Source organism: Gymnoscopelus microlampas, assembly GCF_963454915.1.
Source record: "Gymnoscopelus microlampas genome assembly, chromosome: 5".
Classification (NCBI taxonomy): domain Eukaryota; kingdom Metazoa; phylum Chordata; class Actinopteri; order Myctophiformes; family Myctophidae; genus Gymnoscopelus; species Gymnoscopelus microlampas.
This window is the reverse complement of record NC_139942.1, coordinates 17,288,324-17,302,647: the sequence shown is the minus strand read 5'-3', so window position 1 is coordinate 17,302,647 and position 14,324 is coordinate 17,288,324. Positions and strand designations below refer to the sequence as shown.

Genomic DNA, 14,324 nt, shown 5'->3' with positions numbered 1-14,324 from the left:
TTTCAGAAAACTGTTGAGATTTAGGAGACATGTAGAATCGGCTTCAGGTCTCAATGGGTTAAGAACATAAAAGTATACCACGTTAGTTCCATTGATCAAAAGCCAGAACACAATCGATCGATTCATCATTCAAAATAAAACATGCTCTGAAAAAAAGGCACATGGGGTTTCGCGACTGTCAAAGCGGTGCTCCCTGAATCCAGGGAAAAGGTTTGGTGAAGGAACCACTGAATTAGCCTTTACTGTACCTCTAGCTTCTATTTATTTGTATTCAATGTGGCAATGAGGGGGAGAAAAGGAGGGGAAAAAAGGAAAGAAAAAGGCATTGACGTTATAGTGTTGTTCGGAGCCATCTGGGAGGCATTAAGGCTGAAAAAAAAAGTATCAAATTCTAAAGCATGAGGACATCGGGGCAGAACAACGCCATCATCAATCTACCATCGCTCCGCAATAATCACTTGCAGGGATTACCGGCGGGGGGGCGGGGAAGCGCGGGGGGGGGGGGGGGGGGGGGGGGGGGGGCGGGGGTCCGGGGTGGACATTTAGGCCATAATAACGCTCGCGGGCTGCAGCCAGACTTTACTGTAAGCCCGAGAATGCCTGTTTTACAACACGAGGGATGACGAGCAAGCAAGCAAAGCACAGGTTGTGTTAAGTTAACCCATTCAAACATACACAACAAACAAACATACTTTTGGGCGTCCTCGACGAGAAAACGGGGGGGTGCTACCAGGGGGTCTCCAGCTAAATTTGTTAATAAATCGTCACAATCATTTTAACCCCTTAATATCCATATTTTGTACTTTGCCTATTTTTGAAAAATATTGAAAATGTGCAGATCTTTAAATATATATATTTTTTTAAAGGCAAACATTTTTAACACAAATCTTTGCTTCAGGGGGTTCCCTGTCACAACATATTTTCAGGTGGGGGTCCACGGCCACATACATATCAATGTGGGGGTCCTTGGCACTAAAAGAGTCTGAGAACCACTGACCACCGACTGCCACCGCAGAAGAGACAAACAGCAGGGCATAGCCTGATGCTACGACAGTAGCATCAGGCTATGCCTGATGCCCACCACTAGTAGAATGCAAAGAATGCGACGCGCAATCTGCCTAAAAGATACCATAACACGAGGTTGGGGTTGAACCGTGAGGCGTGAGTTGCCCTAAATCAGTGGTTCTCAAATGTCAAGGATTAGGACCCCCAAAATGATATGCATTTGGCCACGGACCCCCCATCTGCAAAAGATTTTGTGCCAGAGACCCCCATAAGAAAAGATTTGCGTTGCTAAAAATGTTCAAAGTCATTCCCCCCAAAAAACATTGCAATGCTCTTTTTGAATAGCCTAAATCTAAAATAGGATTAAAAAGTGGTTAAACTGTCCCTCATTTTGCTGGGAGGGCGGACCCCTTGGAACCTACCTCAAGGACCCCCTGAGGCTCCCCGGACCACCATTTGAGAACCACCGCCCTTAAAATAGAATTGTGTCCCCGCGTAACTTTTAGTGTCAAGATAATGCTTCGGGGGAAGCTAGGGGGCACGGCAACGTGACGACAAACATGCTCGGGGCTGACACGCCCGGTGGACAGGGCCCTTATCTGCAGGGTAGGGGCACATTGGAAAGACCACTGTTCACGGTCAGATAGTGACCGCGCTGTCGTAAGAGAGTGCTACTCTTATCAGCCTGGGAGAGGGGGCACTTCTGACCGGTCAGTAGCTAACGTAGCACGCAGTACTTTTTCATTTTGTAATGACTTGTCCCACTGGGTTATATAACAGTGGTGGGGAAAAAGTACTCACATTTTTTACTTAAGTAAAAGCATCAATACTGCAATGTAGAAATACTCTGTTACAAGTAAAAGTCCAGAATTCAAAATTGACTTGAGTAAAAGTACTAAAATGTTTGAAAATAGCCGATCTACAAGCTCACAGAGCTTGTAGATCTGCTATTTTCAAATAGCTTATGTTTAAAATAGGGCTAAAGTGGTTAATGTATGTTTCATATAAAAGTACAATATTTGCCTGCGAGATGTAGTGGAGTTGGAGTAGAAGTAAAAGTATTGGAAATTGGAAACACTCAGGTAAAGTACAAATACCTCAAAATTTGACTCAAGTACAGTACTTAAGTAAATGTACTTAGTTAACTCTCCACCACTGCCCACTGGGTATATAAGTATGTACATGAAAGATATGACCACGCTGTATTTACACACCAGCGACAGGGGTCAAGTCAGGTAGCTTACACTGGAGGCTCCCGCAACACACACTGCATCCCTTATGCCGTGAAATGTTCTCAGAGAAAAATAGGTCAGGCTGGTAAAAAATTAACATAAAGCCATATGTGAACAGACAAGACGTGCAAAAGCCTATGTGTGCAGCATTGCATTGCATGGGAGCCCGTTCCCGCTCTATATTCTGGTCTATATAAAAAAGACTGAATGGAAACCACCACCGAGAGATTTGAGGCATTTCACTGTTTCCGCTCACAGCTGCCAACCGCTCTGTGCATTGTACCGTGCGTGCGCGCCGCGCGCGCAGGAATTGAAAGACGTGTGGCGTTTTGAAGAGGAAGCAAAATGCAATCACACCTTTCAACTGCACTGGAGGGAGTAGAATTAGAACTTCACTTATATCACGTGTGCTCAAGAGCTTGTGTGAACCGAACCGCATGGCTGCATGGCAATGACTCACTGCCTTATCAGAGTCACCGGCAGGGTTGGACATTGTAACGTGACTGACTTGAACCGAGTCCAAGATAGATGATAAACAAGAATTTCATTCATAAATTGCCAGTGACGGCGTACAGTCGTCCCTTTCACATAATTCGCAGGATGGGGCTTGCGCAATCAGGTGGGACCTGAAAAAAGTAATGAGCAATGTAACTACAACACTTCAGCCAATCAACGGTTAAATCCAGCCAATCCCCTAAAATCCCCCCATAAACACTTTCCTGAGGGGAGCCCGAGGGGGGGCCGGGAGTGGAAACCATGATATCATTCAAAATGTGGCAACACACACTCTCAGAACAGAACTCCACCATGTATGTAGGCCTTAGAAAGACTTTTAAACGGGGCAGCAGCTAAGCTAACTTATTTAAAAAGGTCAAGCACGTGTTCACTCTGCAGATTACCTAAGGCTAATGGAATGCCCAGTTTGCTCGATGCAAAGTGGCAAGTAATGAAAGCAGAGAGGCGTTTGAAGTTCAGAAGCAAGCAAGGCCATCACTTTAGAGAGTAGGGCAACTCCGGTGGGAGTTAACGCATTAAGACCGGGAACTCATCACACGTGTCATTTTTAGATTTCTTTGCCTATTCAAAAATAGCAGATATACAAGCTCGTAGCGGGGCACTGAGTGCCGCGCTATGAGCTTGTAGATCTGCTATTTTTTTGAAAAAATCATGAAGATTTGTGCAAATCTTTGAATATACACGAACATTTTTAACTCAAATCTTTGCTTCTGGGGGATTTTACAAATGTCTTCTAAATCCTAACAGTTTTTTCTTTTTTTTAAACTTATGTTGCTATATATATCAGTGGTTATCAAACTTTCTCATGTCAAGGACCCCCAAAATTTGTTCCAGGGACCCCCCAGATTTGCACACATTTTCACTGCTTTTTTCTTCATAAAAAATAGCAGATCTACGGCACTTAGCGGATCTCATAGCGCGGCACTTGGTGCCGCGCTATGAGCTTGTAGATTTGCAATTTTTGAATAGCCAAAGAAATCTAAAAATGACACACAGATGCGTTCCCGGTCTTGAAGGGTTAAAGGAGGAGGTCTGACAAACGTGTGGCGACGATGACTTGATGAGCCTACAAGGAACCAAACTGAAACCAATACAACACGGGTACGCTTCCAATTCCAAAACACCCCTCCACCCACACACACAGACAAACGGAATTAACATTATGTGTGTATGTTTGAGCCAGTTGTTTTCTGTGCGGGGGTGAGAGCCAGGGTGTTTTCCTGAAAACGGGTACACTCCTGCACTTCTTTCTTTTCTTTTTTTTAGGGCTCAGAGCAACACCAAACATTATATTTCCTTCCTGTGTGTGTGTGTGTGCCCCCTGCCCACTCCCCCATTCCCCTATGCTTCTCTTGACTCTCTTCCCCTCCCCGTATTGCCTGGGCGGAAAAGCCCCCCCTCCCCCGTTTGTCTGACCAGCTATACGAGCAAAAACCAAAACACTGATAATGAGACTGTCCTGTATTGTCCCTCTCTTTCTCTGCCATCTTCACTTCAAAACAAACTCCAGAGCCATGCCTGGCACTGCAGTCCAATAAGTCCACACACAGAGACCCGCCCCCCTCCCTTGTGCTCACTGCAACTGGTGGAGTGCGCCTGCTATAACCAGTTTATCCACATCTGCAATACAGCGTATGCCTGAATACCATGTCTATTGCGTTATATACAACATCGATGAGACATTACAATAGACCAGTGGTTCTCAACCTGCACATGATTTTGGGGGTCCCAGATGACAGTGAAGTGACAAGTCAAGGACTTATAATACCTTTAAAAAAAAAAGAAAAGTAATAGACTTATTACTGCATCAAAGGTAATCAACAAACTACCGGTACACTAAAAAAAGCAACCATTGGCCAAATTGTCAATGATAGTAGCTTGTAGATCGGCTATTTTCACAATATCTGTGGAACCGAGTCAAACTAAATGTAATGCCTCAACTCTGATAATTCCAAGTGCTTGTCAGGGTGGGGGTCCCCAGTTCAAATATGATTATTTTAGGGGGTCACGGTCTGAAAAGTTTGAGAAACAACGCAATAAACATTGGAACAAACACAGCCGGGCCTAATTGAACGGCCGTTACAACTGATAAGAGAACACGGATAAACAATGTTAAGATTCTGAGCCTGTTCAAAGGCCCTGAACACTCATCCAGGTGTTTTCAATTACTCTTACTGATTGCATCTCTAGTCAGGTTGACGCTGGGTGGAGCTACAGTGAGCTATGCTGACAAATTCACAAAAAGCGATGGGCCAAAAACAACGATAACAAGTTCAATTGGCCTGCTCTTAGAGGTGCAGCAAAGCCGACAGGAGCCGTGACAGTCAAACCTGGTGCACGCCCACACAGCTATGAGTAGAGGCTTGGGTGTTATGGAGGTATTGATAAATCCAGACGGTAATGATTTTCAATACCGTCAGAAGTACAGACATTCCTCTTTTCTATTAAGCCATTAAGACCGGGAAAGCATCTGTCATTTTAGATTTATTTTTGTCTATATAAAAATAGCAGATATACAAGCTCATAGCGCGGCACCGAGTGCCGCGCTATGAGCTTGTAGATCTGCTATTTTTTTAAATCATGAAAATCATGAAAAATGCGTGCAAATCTTTGAATATATATATTTGTTTTTAAAGCAAACGTTTGTAACTCAAATCTTTGCTTTTCTGGGGGTCTTTAAACTGGTTAAACTGATACTGTAACGATGGTTAACAGAAGAATCTTTTGGATGCAAAAAGAAAAAAGAAAATAAATAATTGGCTGGTCATTTCTGCTCTACAGTGTCTCCTTAGCTAATCAGTCAAATAAGACTGGATAATGGAACTGTGTGAACATAATTGCCACATATTCAACTTCATCTTGAGATGACTTCTTCCAACTACAAAAGCCGTTCATTAGTCACCACCCATATACATCATCTCCGTTCAGCCCGCTGATGTGTCGTATCGCCACAGCGACAAGTGTCATCAGCTCTGCCAGCAACATACAGTATGCTGAATCTGTGGAAGAAGGGTGTTTATTTCCTATATCTGTTCATTATTCTATGGGCCATAAGCATGTAAACGGATGGCAGTGGCTCATGGGGGTAGAGCAGCCACATGTTTCAGTCCCCTGGCTCTCCCCCTGTGTTAGTGTCGAAGTGTCCTTGAGCAAGACACTGTCTGCTCTGAACCCCCAGCTGCTCCTGATGAGGAGGTTGGCCGCTTTGAATGGTTTCCTTCACCGTCGGTGACTGAATGTGCGAGTGAATGTAATTATGCACGTTGAAAAGCACTTTGGCTAAAAAGGTGGCGCTATATAAATGCACCATTTACCAAGACGTGTCTAAGTAGACTAAATGCATACTAGACACACAGCATTCATGGTAGGCTAGACAAAGTCATGTACATGCTAAAATGACTTCTATCACCAGCTGCACAACTTGTTTTTTGTTTGTTTGTTTTACACAAATGCCACCATATACCCCGGTGAAATGTCAGGAAGGTATGAACTTATCTTTTAAAAGATAATTCCCAAGCCAAATGAGAAGAGGAGTAGTCAGCCATAGTAAATTAAAAACACCTGCGTGAGTGACCAGGGCCTTTAATATGGAGAATATTACCTGTCCTCATCCCCGTCGACAGGTATGGGTATTCCAAACAGGCTGTTGACGGTCGGCGTGGCAAGCTGCAGGCTTTCGGGGATTAGAGGCTTCATCAGGTTCCCATAGGCAATAGGGGGCTGGGGGCTGGCCAAGCCGTCTAACCTCCTTCCGCCACCGGCCTCCCCTGGTACAAATCCAGTCATGGGGAGGCCCTGCCCCAAAAAGCCCCCGGGGGCCACCATGTTGCTTTGGGGCATCAGAGACTGCAGAGGGGAGGAGGTTGAGTTTGGCATGACCGCACTCGAGGCACTGGGCACAGCGGCGGGCATGGTGGTGGGCACACCAGGGCTCGCCGCTACGACAGGCACGTTTTGCGCGCCAGAGGGCGCGGCGTGGAGGCCATACTGACCCACAGACATCTGCTGTAACGTAGATCCCCCGACACCTAACATTCCACCACCTATCTGTTGCAGTAGAAGACCTGACGCTGTCTGGCCAGGAGGAAAGGTTCCTCCTGAAGCTCCGGCCATTTCTACAACTTGACTCTGCATGGAAGCGGCTGGGGTCATGACCGGTGAAGGACCCTGTCCCCCTAGCTGTGCCCCTGCCGAGAGGCTGGTTACGGGGAGGGTCTGCGCGGCGGGCTGGGGCTGTTGATAGTATTCAGTTTGGTTCACGAGCAAACCGGGAGACTGACCGGTCAGATGGTGTGTCGTGGGAACCTGCTGCAGCATCTGCTGCTGCTGTTGAGGAGGGTAAGACGTGGGCAGGGGCTGGCCCGCGGGGGGCATGCCGGGAGACTTCTGCAGGTGGACGCCACCTTGAGGCAAGCCGTTGTGCCCGATAGGAAGCAGGGTCTGTGCATTGGAGGGTTGGAGACCTACCGCTGCAGGCTGTTGCAGCGAGAAAGCATTCAGCGTGGCCGTCCCGCTCCCACCCTGTTTCACAACACTGTAGGTTTGATGGTGGAGTTGCTGCTGCAGTGCATCCACCGACGGCATGCGAGAGGCAGAGAGAGAAGTATCTACTATGGAGCCCATGCCCTGGCCCGAGTGCGTGGCCACCGGGGTCGCCACCGAACCCCCCGTCTGGCCCAGTCCGCTGTCCCTGTCCATGCTGGGTTCCACCGTGGTGGCACTGGCATGCCTAATGCTATCTACAGTCCTGCTCACTATGGAGCCATCCGAGTCCTTCTCGTAAAACTCTGTGCATGTCCACCTGCCCCTCCTGAAGGGCTCTCCGGTACCGTGATCAAGTTTAATGACCCTGAAACGTGAACTGCAACTCACTGTCGTGGAGGTGGTGGTGGAGTGAGTCGAGACGGTCTGGGACGTGCTCGCCCACACGCCGGCGGCGGGCTGCGGTGGCACGGCCCCGGGCTGAGTGACATGCTGAACGCCCTGAGCAGGGCCCTGCACTGCTACTATGCGAAAGGTCCCGGTGGGGTTGTTGCCCGACGGCAACTGACTCGCGGACGACTGACCAGCTTGGGGAATGTGCGTCTGTTGCGTCTGCGGCTCCGGCTGAGGCTCCCCCACGTTGTTGAAGGGGAGCGCCTCCTCGGACGAGTCCACCCGGGGCGCCGCCACCGCGTCGAACGTCTCCGACGAGACGTCCTCCTCCTCGGCCCGGGAGTCGTCCGGGTCGTCCAGGCTCTCCGTGTCGTCGGCGGCGTTGCTGGCCTGGGCCACCTGGGCCTGTGTCACGCTGGTGATCTGGAAGCAGCTCTTCTTCTTGGCCGGCATTTTAGACATTTTGACAGGCTTGTTTACAACAAGCTCCTCCGTCAAAGCAACACAAAAAAAGATCGTCTCGGGGGGGTGGGGGGGACGGGGACAAAGGTCAAATCGTATTAAACAACAAGACCCCCCGAAGCTATGTCACTTCTTTCCTAACTGTAATCAAGATGAGTCTGCGCCATCCCTCCTTCTTCCTCCCGGGGTCTCCTGTTGCGTTTTACAAGCTCATAATAACGCCAGACCCCAGTCAGTCAGTCCCACTCCTACAGTTACACTCCTTATTCCTCTTGAAGATTCGATCCGAAGCTGCTGTCAACCCCCCGGACCTCCGGGTCTCTTCGGTCCCCCCGGCGTCAGAGAGAGGGCCCGTGTCGCAGAGAGAGAGAGAGAGAGAGAGAGAGTGTCCCCAGGCAGCAAGAGCCTAGTGGGGCCCAGTAGCACCTCCACTCACTCACCCAGCTAGCTGGACGGCTAGCTGCTGCTGTCTGGCTGCAACACTCCCCCTACGTCGGGACAAGTACATAAGACATCTTCATAAACAAGTTGTTCGTCTCTACCGACGCCGTTTTCGAGCTCCGACGTTCCCTCCAAGGGAGTGACGCTACGCTACGAAGCCAAAAGGTGTTAACAATTCGAGAAATGTGTGTTTAAAATGACCACACACACTCCTCCAGGGAGAAGTGAGGTTCTTGTGAACAGCGACAACCTCCCCTCCTCTCTTGACAAGATGGCTATGTGTGTGTGTATCGGCGTTGCCAGGTTTTGTGAGAGAAATAAGTAAGCAGGTCTAGGAAAACAAGCCCCAAAGAAGCGACCATTAGCCACATGACATGAGCACTTTAAACTTATATGCATTGGCTATTTATTTGAAAATTGCAGATCTACAAGCTCACAACGTGAGCTGTTTTCAAAGAAAAATCTTGGAAAAAATGTGAAAATTGTGGAACATTTTCAAATCCACACAAATCTTGTATGGGGGTCCCTGGCACAAAATATTTTCAGAAGGGCCAAATACATATATTGCTGACAAATGCATATATTAATATGGGGGTACAGCGTAATACAAATATAATTTCTGAAAAGGCTACAGTGAAGTCGTGCATTAGCGCAAGATGAGGATAAAGGAAACATTCAGTCTAAATGTCCAGTTTGCTAATAATTCACAACTGTGCCAGATAATCACCAAGAGAGTTAAAAAAGAAAAAACGTTTCAGTCATTCAGTCCGACTTCACTGTAGCCTATAGTAGCCTTTTCATAAATTATATTTGTACTCTTAGGCTGTCCTGAGAGTTTATAATATTTAGAGAAATGTATAGTTTCAAATACAAAAGTAGTGGTAGTAGTTGCGAATTACTGGACATTTAGACTGAATGTTTCATTTATCCTCATCTTGTGCTAATGCACGCAACTGTTTTGCCAGGTTTTATTTTTGTTGTTTCTCATAAGCGTGCATCCGTTGTCTGTCAACAACACAGTAGTCTGTGCCTTGACTTCAGTGCGCTGACTCTCTCCCCACCCGCCCCCCGCCCCCTTGCGCTTAAACTACATGCAAAAAGGCCGTTCGCCTCCTTGACATGAAAATGTTTAAGAGCCACTAGTTGAAACAACATTAGCCCCAATAAGCAACTAGACTTATTTACAAGCAACTTTACAGAAAATAAGCCCAAAATCGCTTATAATAAGCGGACATGGCAACAATGCTATGTATGCAGCCGCGCTGCATGGTGGGTAGCCCTGCGCCACGGTATCTGCGTACATGTGTATCGAGAATACCCCCCCCCCCCCCACCCCCCCCCCCCCCCCCCCTGAATAAAGACAGTTGTCATTAAAACATTCAACCAAAAATTAAAACATAATAATGGTAATAATTTAAAAACAATAATAATAACAATTTTAGAAAAACTATATACATATACATATTTTAGTTTAGTTTAGTTTATTAGCACATTGTTATAACAAATATAGAAACAATACATATTTAAAGACAAGTTGCTGTGCGCGGAAAGGAAGAAGCCGGATGGCTTATTTGGAATCCTTTCCTTCATGGGAGAGTTCATTAAAACAACTGGATTAAAAGTTCAATAAGAACAATACAAAAAAATAATTTAAAAAATACAAGTTTCCAAGGAGAGCAGTAGTGCAAATAAAAAAATAAAAACACAAAAACTGCTCAAAAGAAGAAAAAGACAAACAAAACAAAAAAAGAATAAACAATTTTGTAAAGATGACTAAATCAATGGACTATAGTAAGGAAGAAATTAGCTATTGTTTAAGATGTTTCTTAAATATTGGGAAGGATAGTGAAGACTTGAGAGATGCATCAAGCGAGCTCCACAACTGAGGGCCTCTAAATGTGATGAAATGTTTATGTTTTGAAGTACGACAAAAAGGTAAATTAAAATCATCACTTTGCTTTGTGGGGTAAGAGTGAACATCAGAAGTAACATGAACAAAATTATGAAAAGAATAAGGAAGGTCTTGTTTACATTTTTTAAATTTGAACATAAATAAGCAGGTTTGAAAAACATAAACCTTATCTATGGGCAATAAAGAATATTTAACAAAGAGAGGTGCAGATGGCTCGTGTCTATTTGAGTGAGAGATCATTCTCAAAAACCTCTTTTGAATGATGAGTAGTTTAGTTAAATATGTAGGATAAGTAGCAGCCCAAACAATATTACATATACATATACATATACATATACATATACATATACATATACATATACATATACATATACATATACATATACATATACATATACATATACATATACATATATATATAGAGAGAGAGAGAGAGAGAGAGAGAGAGATAGAATAGATATACACACACAATCACACACGCACACGCACGCATGCACACACACACATCCTTGTAAAGGATGGGCAATTGCAATCCCCACCCCCTCCCCTGACCCCTGGGGGTCAAAAAATGCATTCTTTATGTTGATATGCAAATCTGTTATTATTCATGCTGAATAGATTTTGTCTATCAGGAATGCATAGCTAAATCATTTAGGAGGATGAAAGCAGTGCCAACTTGCTTTTATAAGGCTCAACGCTGTATTGTAATTGGAGGCAGACAGCATTTACATATAGCCTGACAAAGAATGTCTGACAAAACAGTGCAAAGCAATGCAATAGTTATGTTCATATGGGTTTAAGAGTTCATTTTTGCATGGGTTATTTCTCACCATGCATTCTGGTACATGATAGATTTTTCACCTGAATTGCTCTGGGGAGCAACAGCCAGCATAGTCTTATGACAGAGCATGCATCCCTTCTGATCACCAGACTGGTTCATCTTCCGCATCAATTGGTCACACCGAACACATCGTAGAAGAATGTAAATAGCGAGTTCTGGGCAGAAAACATATTGAGGGACATCACATGGCATATTTTGTGGCCTCCATGACTGGTGAGAATGGGGTCCTTATTGTAAAGAACATTTTCAAATACCTGTCTCAGATATGGGTAGGCCTAGATCTATGGAATGGCATATCTATGGCAAAAATACGCAAATTAACAAAATATATGTACATATCTCTTGAAATATTAATGGAACGACAGTTTCAGAAGCCTGAAGGGCCTTCGAAACTTCAATATAGGGCCTTCTATATACCACAAAGAACCAGATACCGTTTGCCAAATTTTACCACTGAACAGGATTTTTAAAGGACCAATAAAATAGGAGAAGAATCAGCAAAATGGAATTTCTACAGCATGTATTCATGTTCAACATGGATAAGGTTTCAGAAGAAAAATCATGGAAAACTCTGCCCCTAGTGGTTAATGTGATAATTTTTCATAGTATTCCTATTATCTTTTGTGAAGCCAATAATAATAATCATCATCATCATAAATAAGTTGGTCTATTAGTCTACAATCTATTTGTTCCTTTATGCTCATATACAGTATACGGTATATAAAGGAACGATATATATATATATATATATATATATATATATATATATATATATATATATATATATATATATATATATATATATTATACATCGTATAAATGCACCATTTTTCCATTTACCATGAAGTTTTGCCTAACGACTGAGGTAGTTTCATCCTACACCTAATGCCTGATGGAGTTCTGTCTGATTAACCATAGAGATTGTCTGACAACTTCGCGGACCAGTGGTTGTCAGAGGGTAGAACCTGGTGTCAGGTAGGACACCTACTGGTTGAAAAGTGGTACTACACTTATAAATGTAACATCTCCCTGGCCAAGAGGGGATTGTGAGTGTCTACATGAGTGGGGATTGCACAGTGATGGAAAAAGTACTATTTTTTTTTACTTAAGTAAAAGTATCGATACTGCAATGTAGAAATACTCTGTTACGTCCAGAATTAAAAATTTACTTGAGTAAAAGTACAAACGTATCGGTATCAAAATGTACTTAAAGTACCCAAAGTAAAAGTACTAAATATGCAGAACGTCCCATTTCAAGTTTTCAAATGCATAAAAATCTTTTGAAAATAGCAGATCTACAAGCTCAAAATGCGTCGCATCGCGACGCATTGTGAGCTTGTAGATCGGCTATTTTCAATAGGCCAAAATGTATATAGGGCTGAAGTGGTTAATGCATGTTTTGTAATAATAATCAAAATATACAAAGTAACTAGTAACTACAATGTTCAAATAAATGTAGTGGAGTAAAAGTATAGGCCTACAATATTTGGGTCAGAGATGTAGTGGAGTAGGAGTAAAAGTATTGGACATTGGAAATACTCAAGTAAAGTACAAATACCTCAAAATTGTACTTAAGTATGGCACTTAAGTAAATGTACTCGGTTACTTTCCACCACTGGGATTGCATCTTAGATTCTTGGTCTCCCATGCGGGAGATTAGTAATGTTTGTGGGACATAATAAAACGCACAGATCGCAGATTGAATACGGACACTGTATGGGAAGCTATACTTCACTGAGGCATGTGATCCATACTGTAAGATCATGGAAGTTTTAACTGAAGCACTCACTTGAGGCATGAGCTCGGCTCTAGGCTCTCCCTAGGTTGGCAGAGGGAGTGTAGTGCCCAGGATTACTTAGAATCAGAATCAGAATCAGAATCAGGTTTATTGTCACATCACAGGTTTACAAGGTAAAAAAGTGGGTGAAATTCGTTTTTGTACATCACTCCCATCGCAACGTTAGATTCCGTAGAAAGAAGAGTGGGGAGAGAGAAGAAGAAGAGGGGTAGGGGGCAAGTGGGAAGGAGATCAACAAGAGAACAATAGAAGGCCAAAAGCAAGCTATCTACATATTTACAAAGTACCTGAGATAAGAGACAAACTAAGGTGCCTGAGCATAGCAGCAATGTATGTATACTGTTCATGATATACTTATAGACGCTAAGGTGCTTAGAGAGAAAAAAGAGCGCAATAATATAAAATAAAAAAACAAACAAAAAAAGTTTGTGCGTTATACATGGGGATTAAGGTGCAGAGGGTCAGTGCGTGTTCACCTGAGGGTGGACTGACCCTGGTATAATCCGCAAGTAGCTCCATGAGGGAGAGCAACAAAAAGTAATCTTTAGCATTTTGACTAAAGCTTTTGCCACAAAGTGTACCGCTAAAGGCTTTCCTCTGTGTGTATCAACATGTGTTTAGACAATTGGCACTGGGTGAAAAAATGGGTTAAATGGGATAAAGAAAAGAAGAAAAAAAGCACTCACTTGATCGAGAAATACACGCACTGACCTTCTGCACCTTAATCCCATGTATAATGCACAAACTTTTTTTTTGTTTTTTTATTGCGCTTTTTTTTTTCTCTCTAAGCACCTTAGCGTCTATAAGTATATCATGCACAGTATACATACATTGCTGCTATGCTCAGGCACCTTAGTTTGTTTCTTATCTCAGGTACTTTGTAAATATGTAGATAACTTGTTTTTGGCCTTCTATTGTTCTCTTGTTCGATCTCCTTCCCACTTGCCCCCTACCCCTCTTCTTCTTCTCTCTCCCCACTCTTCTTTCTACGGAATTTAACGTTGCGATGGGAGTGATGTACAAAAACGAATTTCACCCACTTTTTTACCTTGTAAACCTGTGATGTGACAATAAAACTGATTCTGATTCTGATTCTGAAAGCCGGTATAGTTCATGCTTGTGGATGTTGCCAAACAGGACCTCTGCTCTAGATGAGCAGACTTGATAACCGATGTTCAGATTTGAATGACACCTTTATGTCATGAAGATTGTGCACTGTGAAATGTTTTTACTGCTGTGACA

The 14,324-nt window shown here is 43.9% G+C and overlaps 1 protein-coding gene across 2 annotated transcripts in view; it reads right to left on the bottom strand.

Annotated features, from left to right (window-relative positions):
* Window positions 1-8,786, bottom strand: part of LOC311046476 (TSC22 domain family protein 2-like) — a 38,244-nt gene extending 29,458 nt beyond the window's left edge. For both annotated transcript variants that reach the window (XM_084058816.1, XM_084058817.1), the window contains exon 1: window positions 6,355-8,786. In XM_084058816.1, coding sequence (XP_083914942.1) covers window positions 6,355-8,090 — 1,736 coding nt within the window. In that variant the 5' untranslated portion in view covers window positions 8,091-8,786. The remainder of the gene's footprint in view (window positions 1-6,354) is intronic.
* Window positions 8,787-14,324: the final 5,538 nt, after the last annotated feature.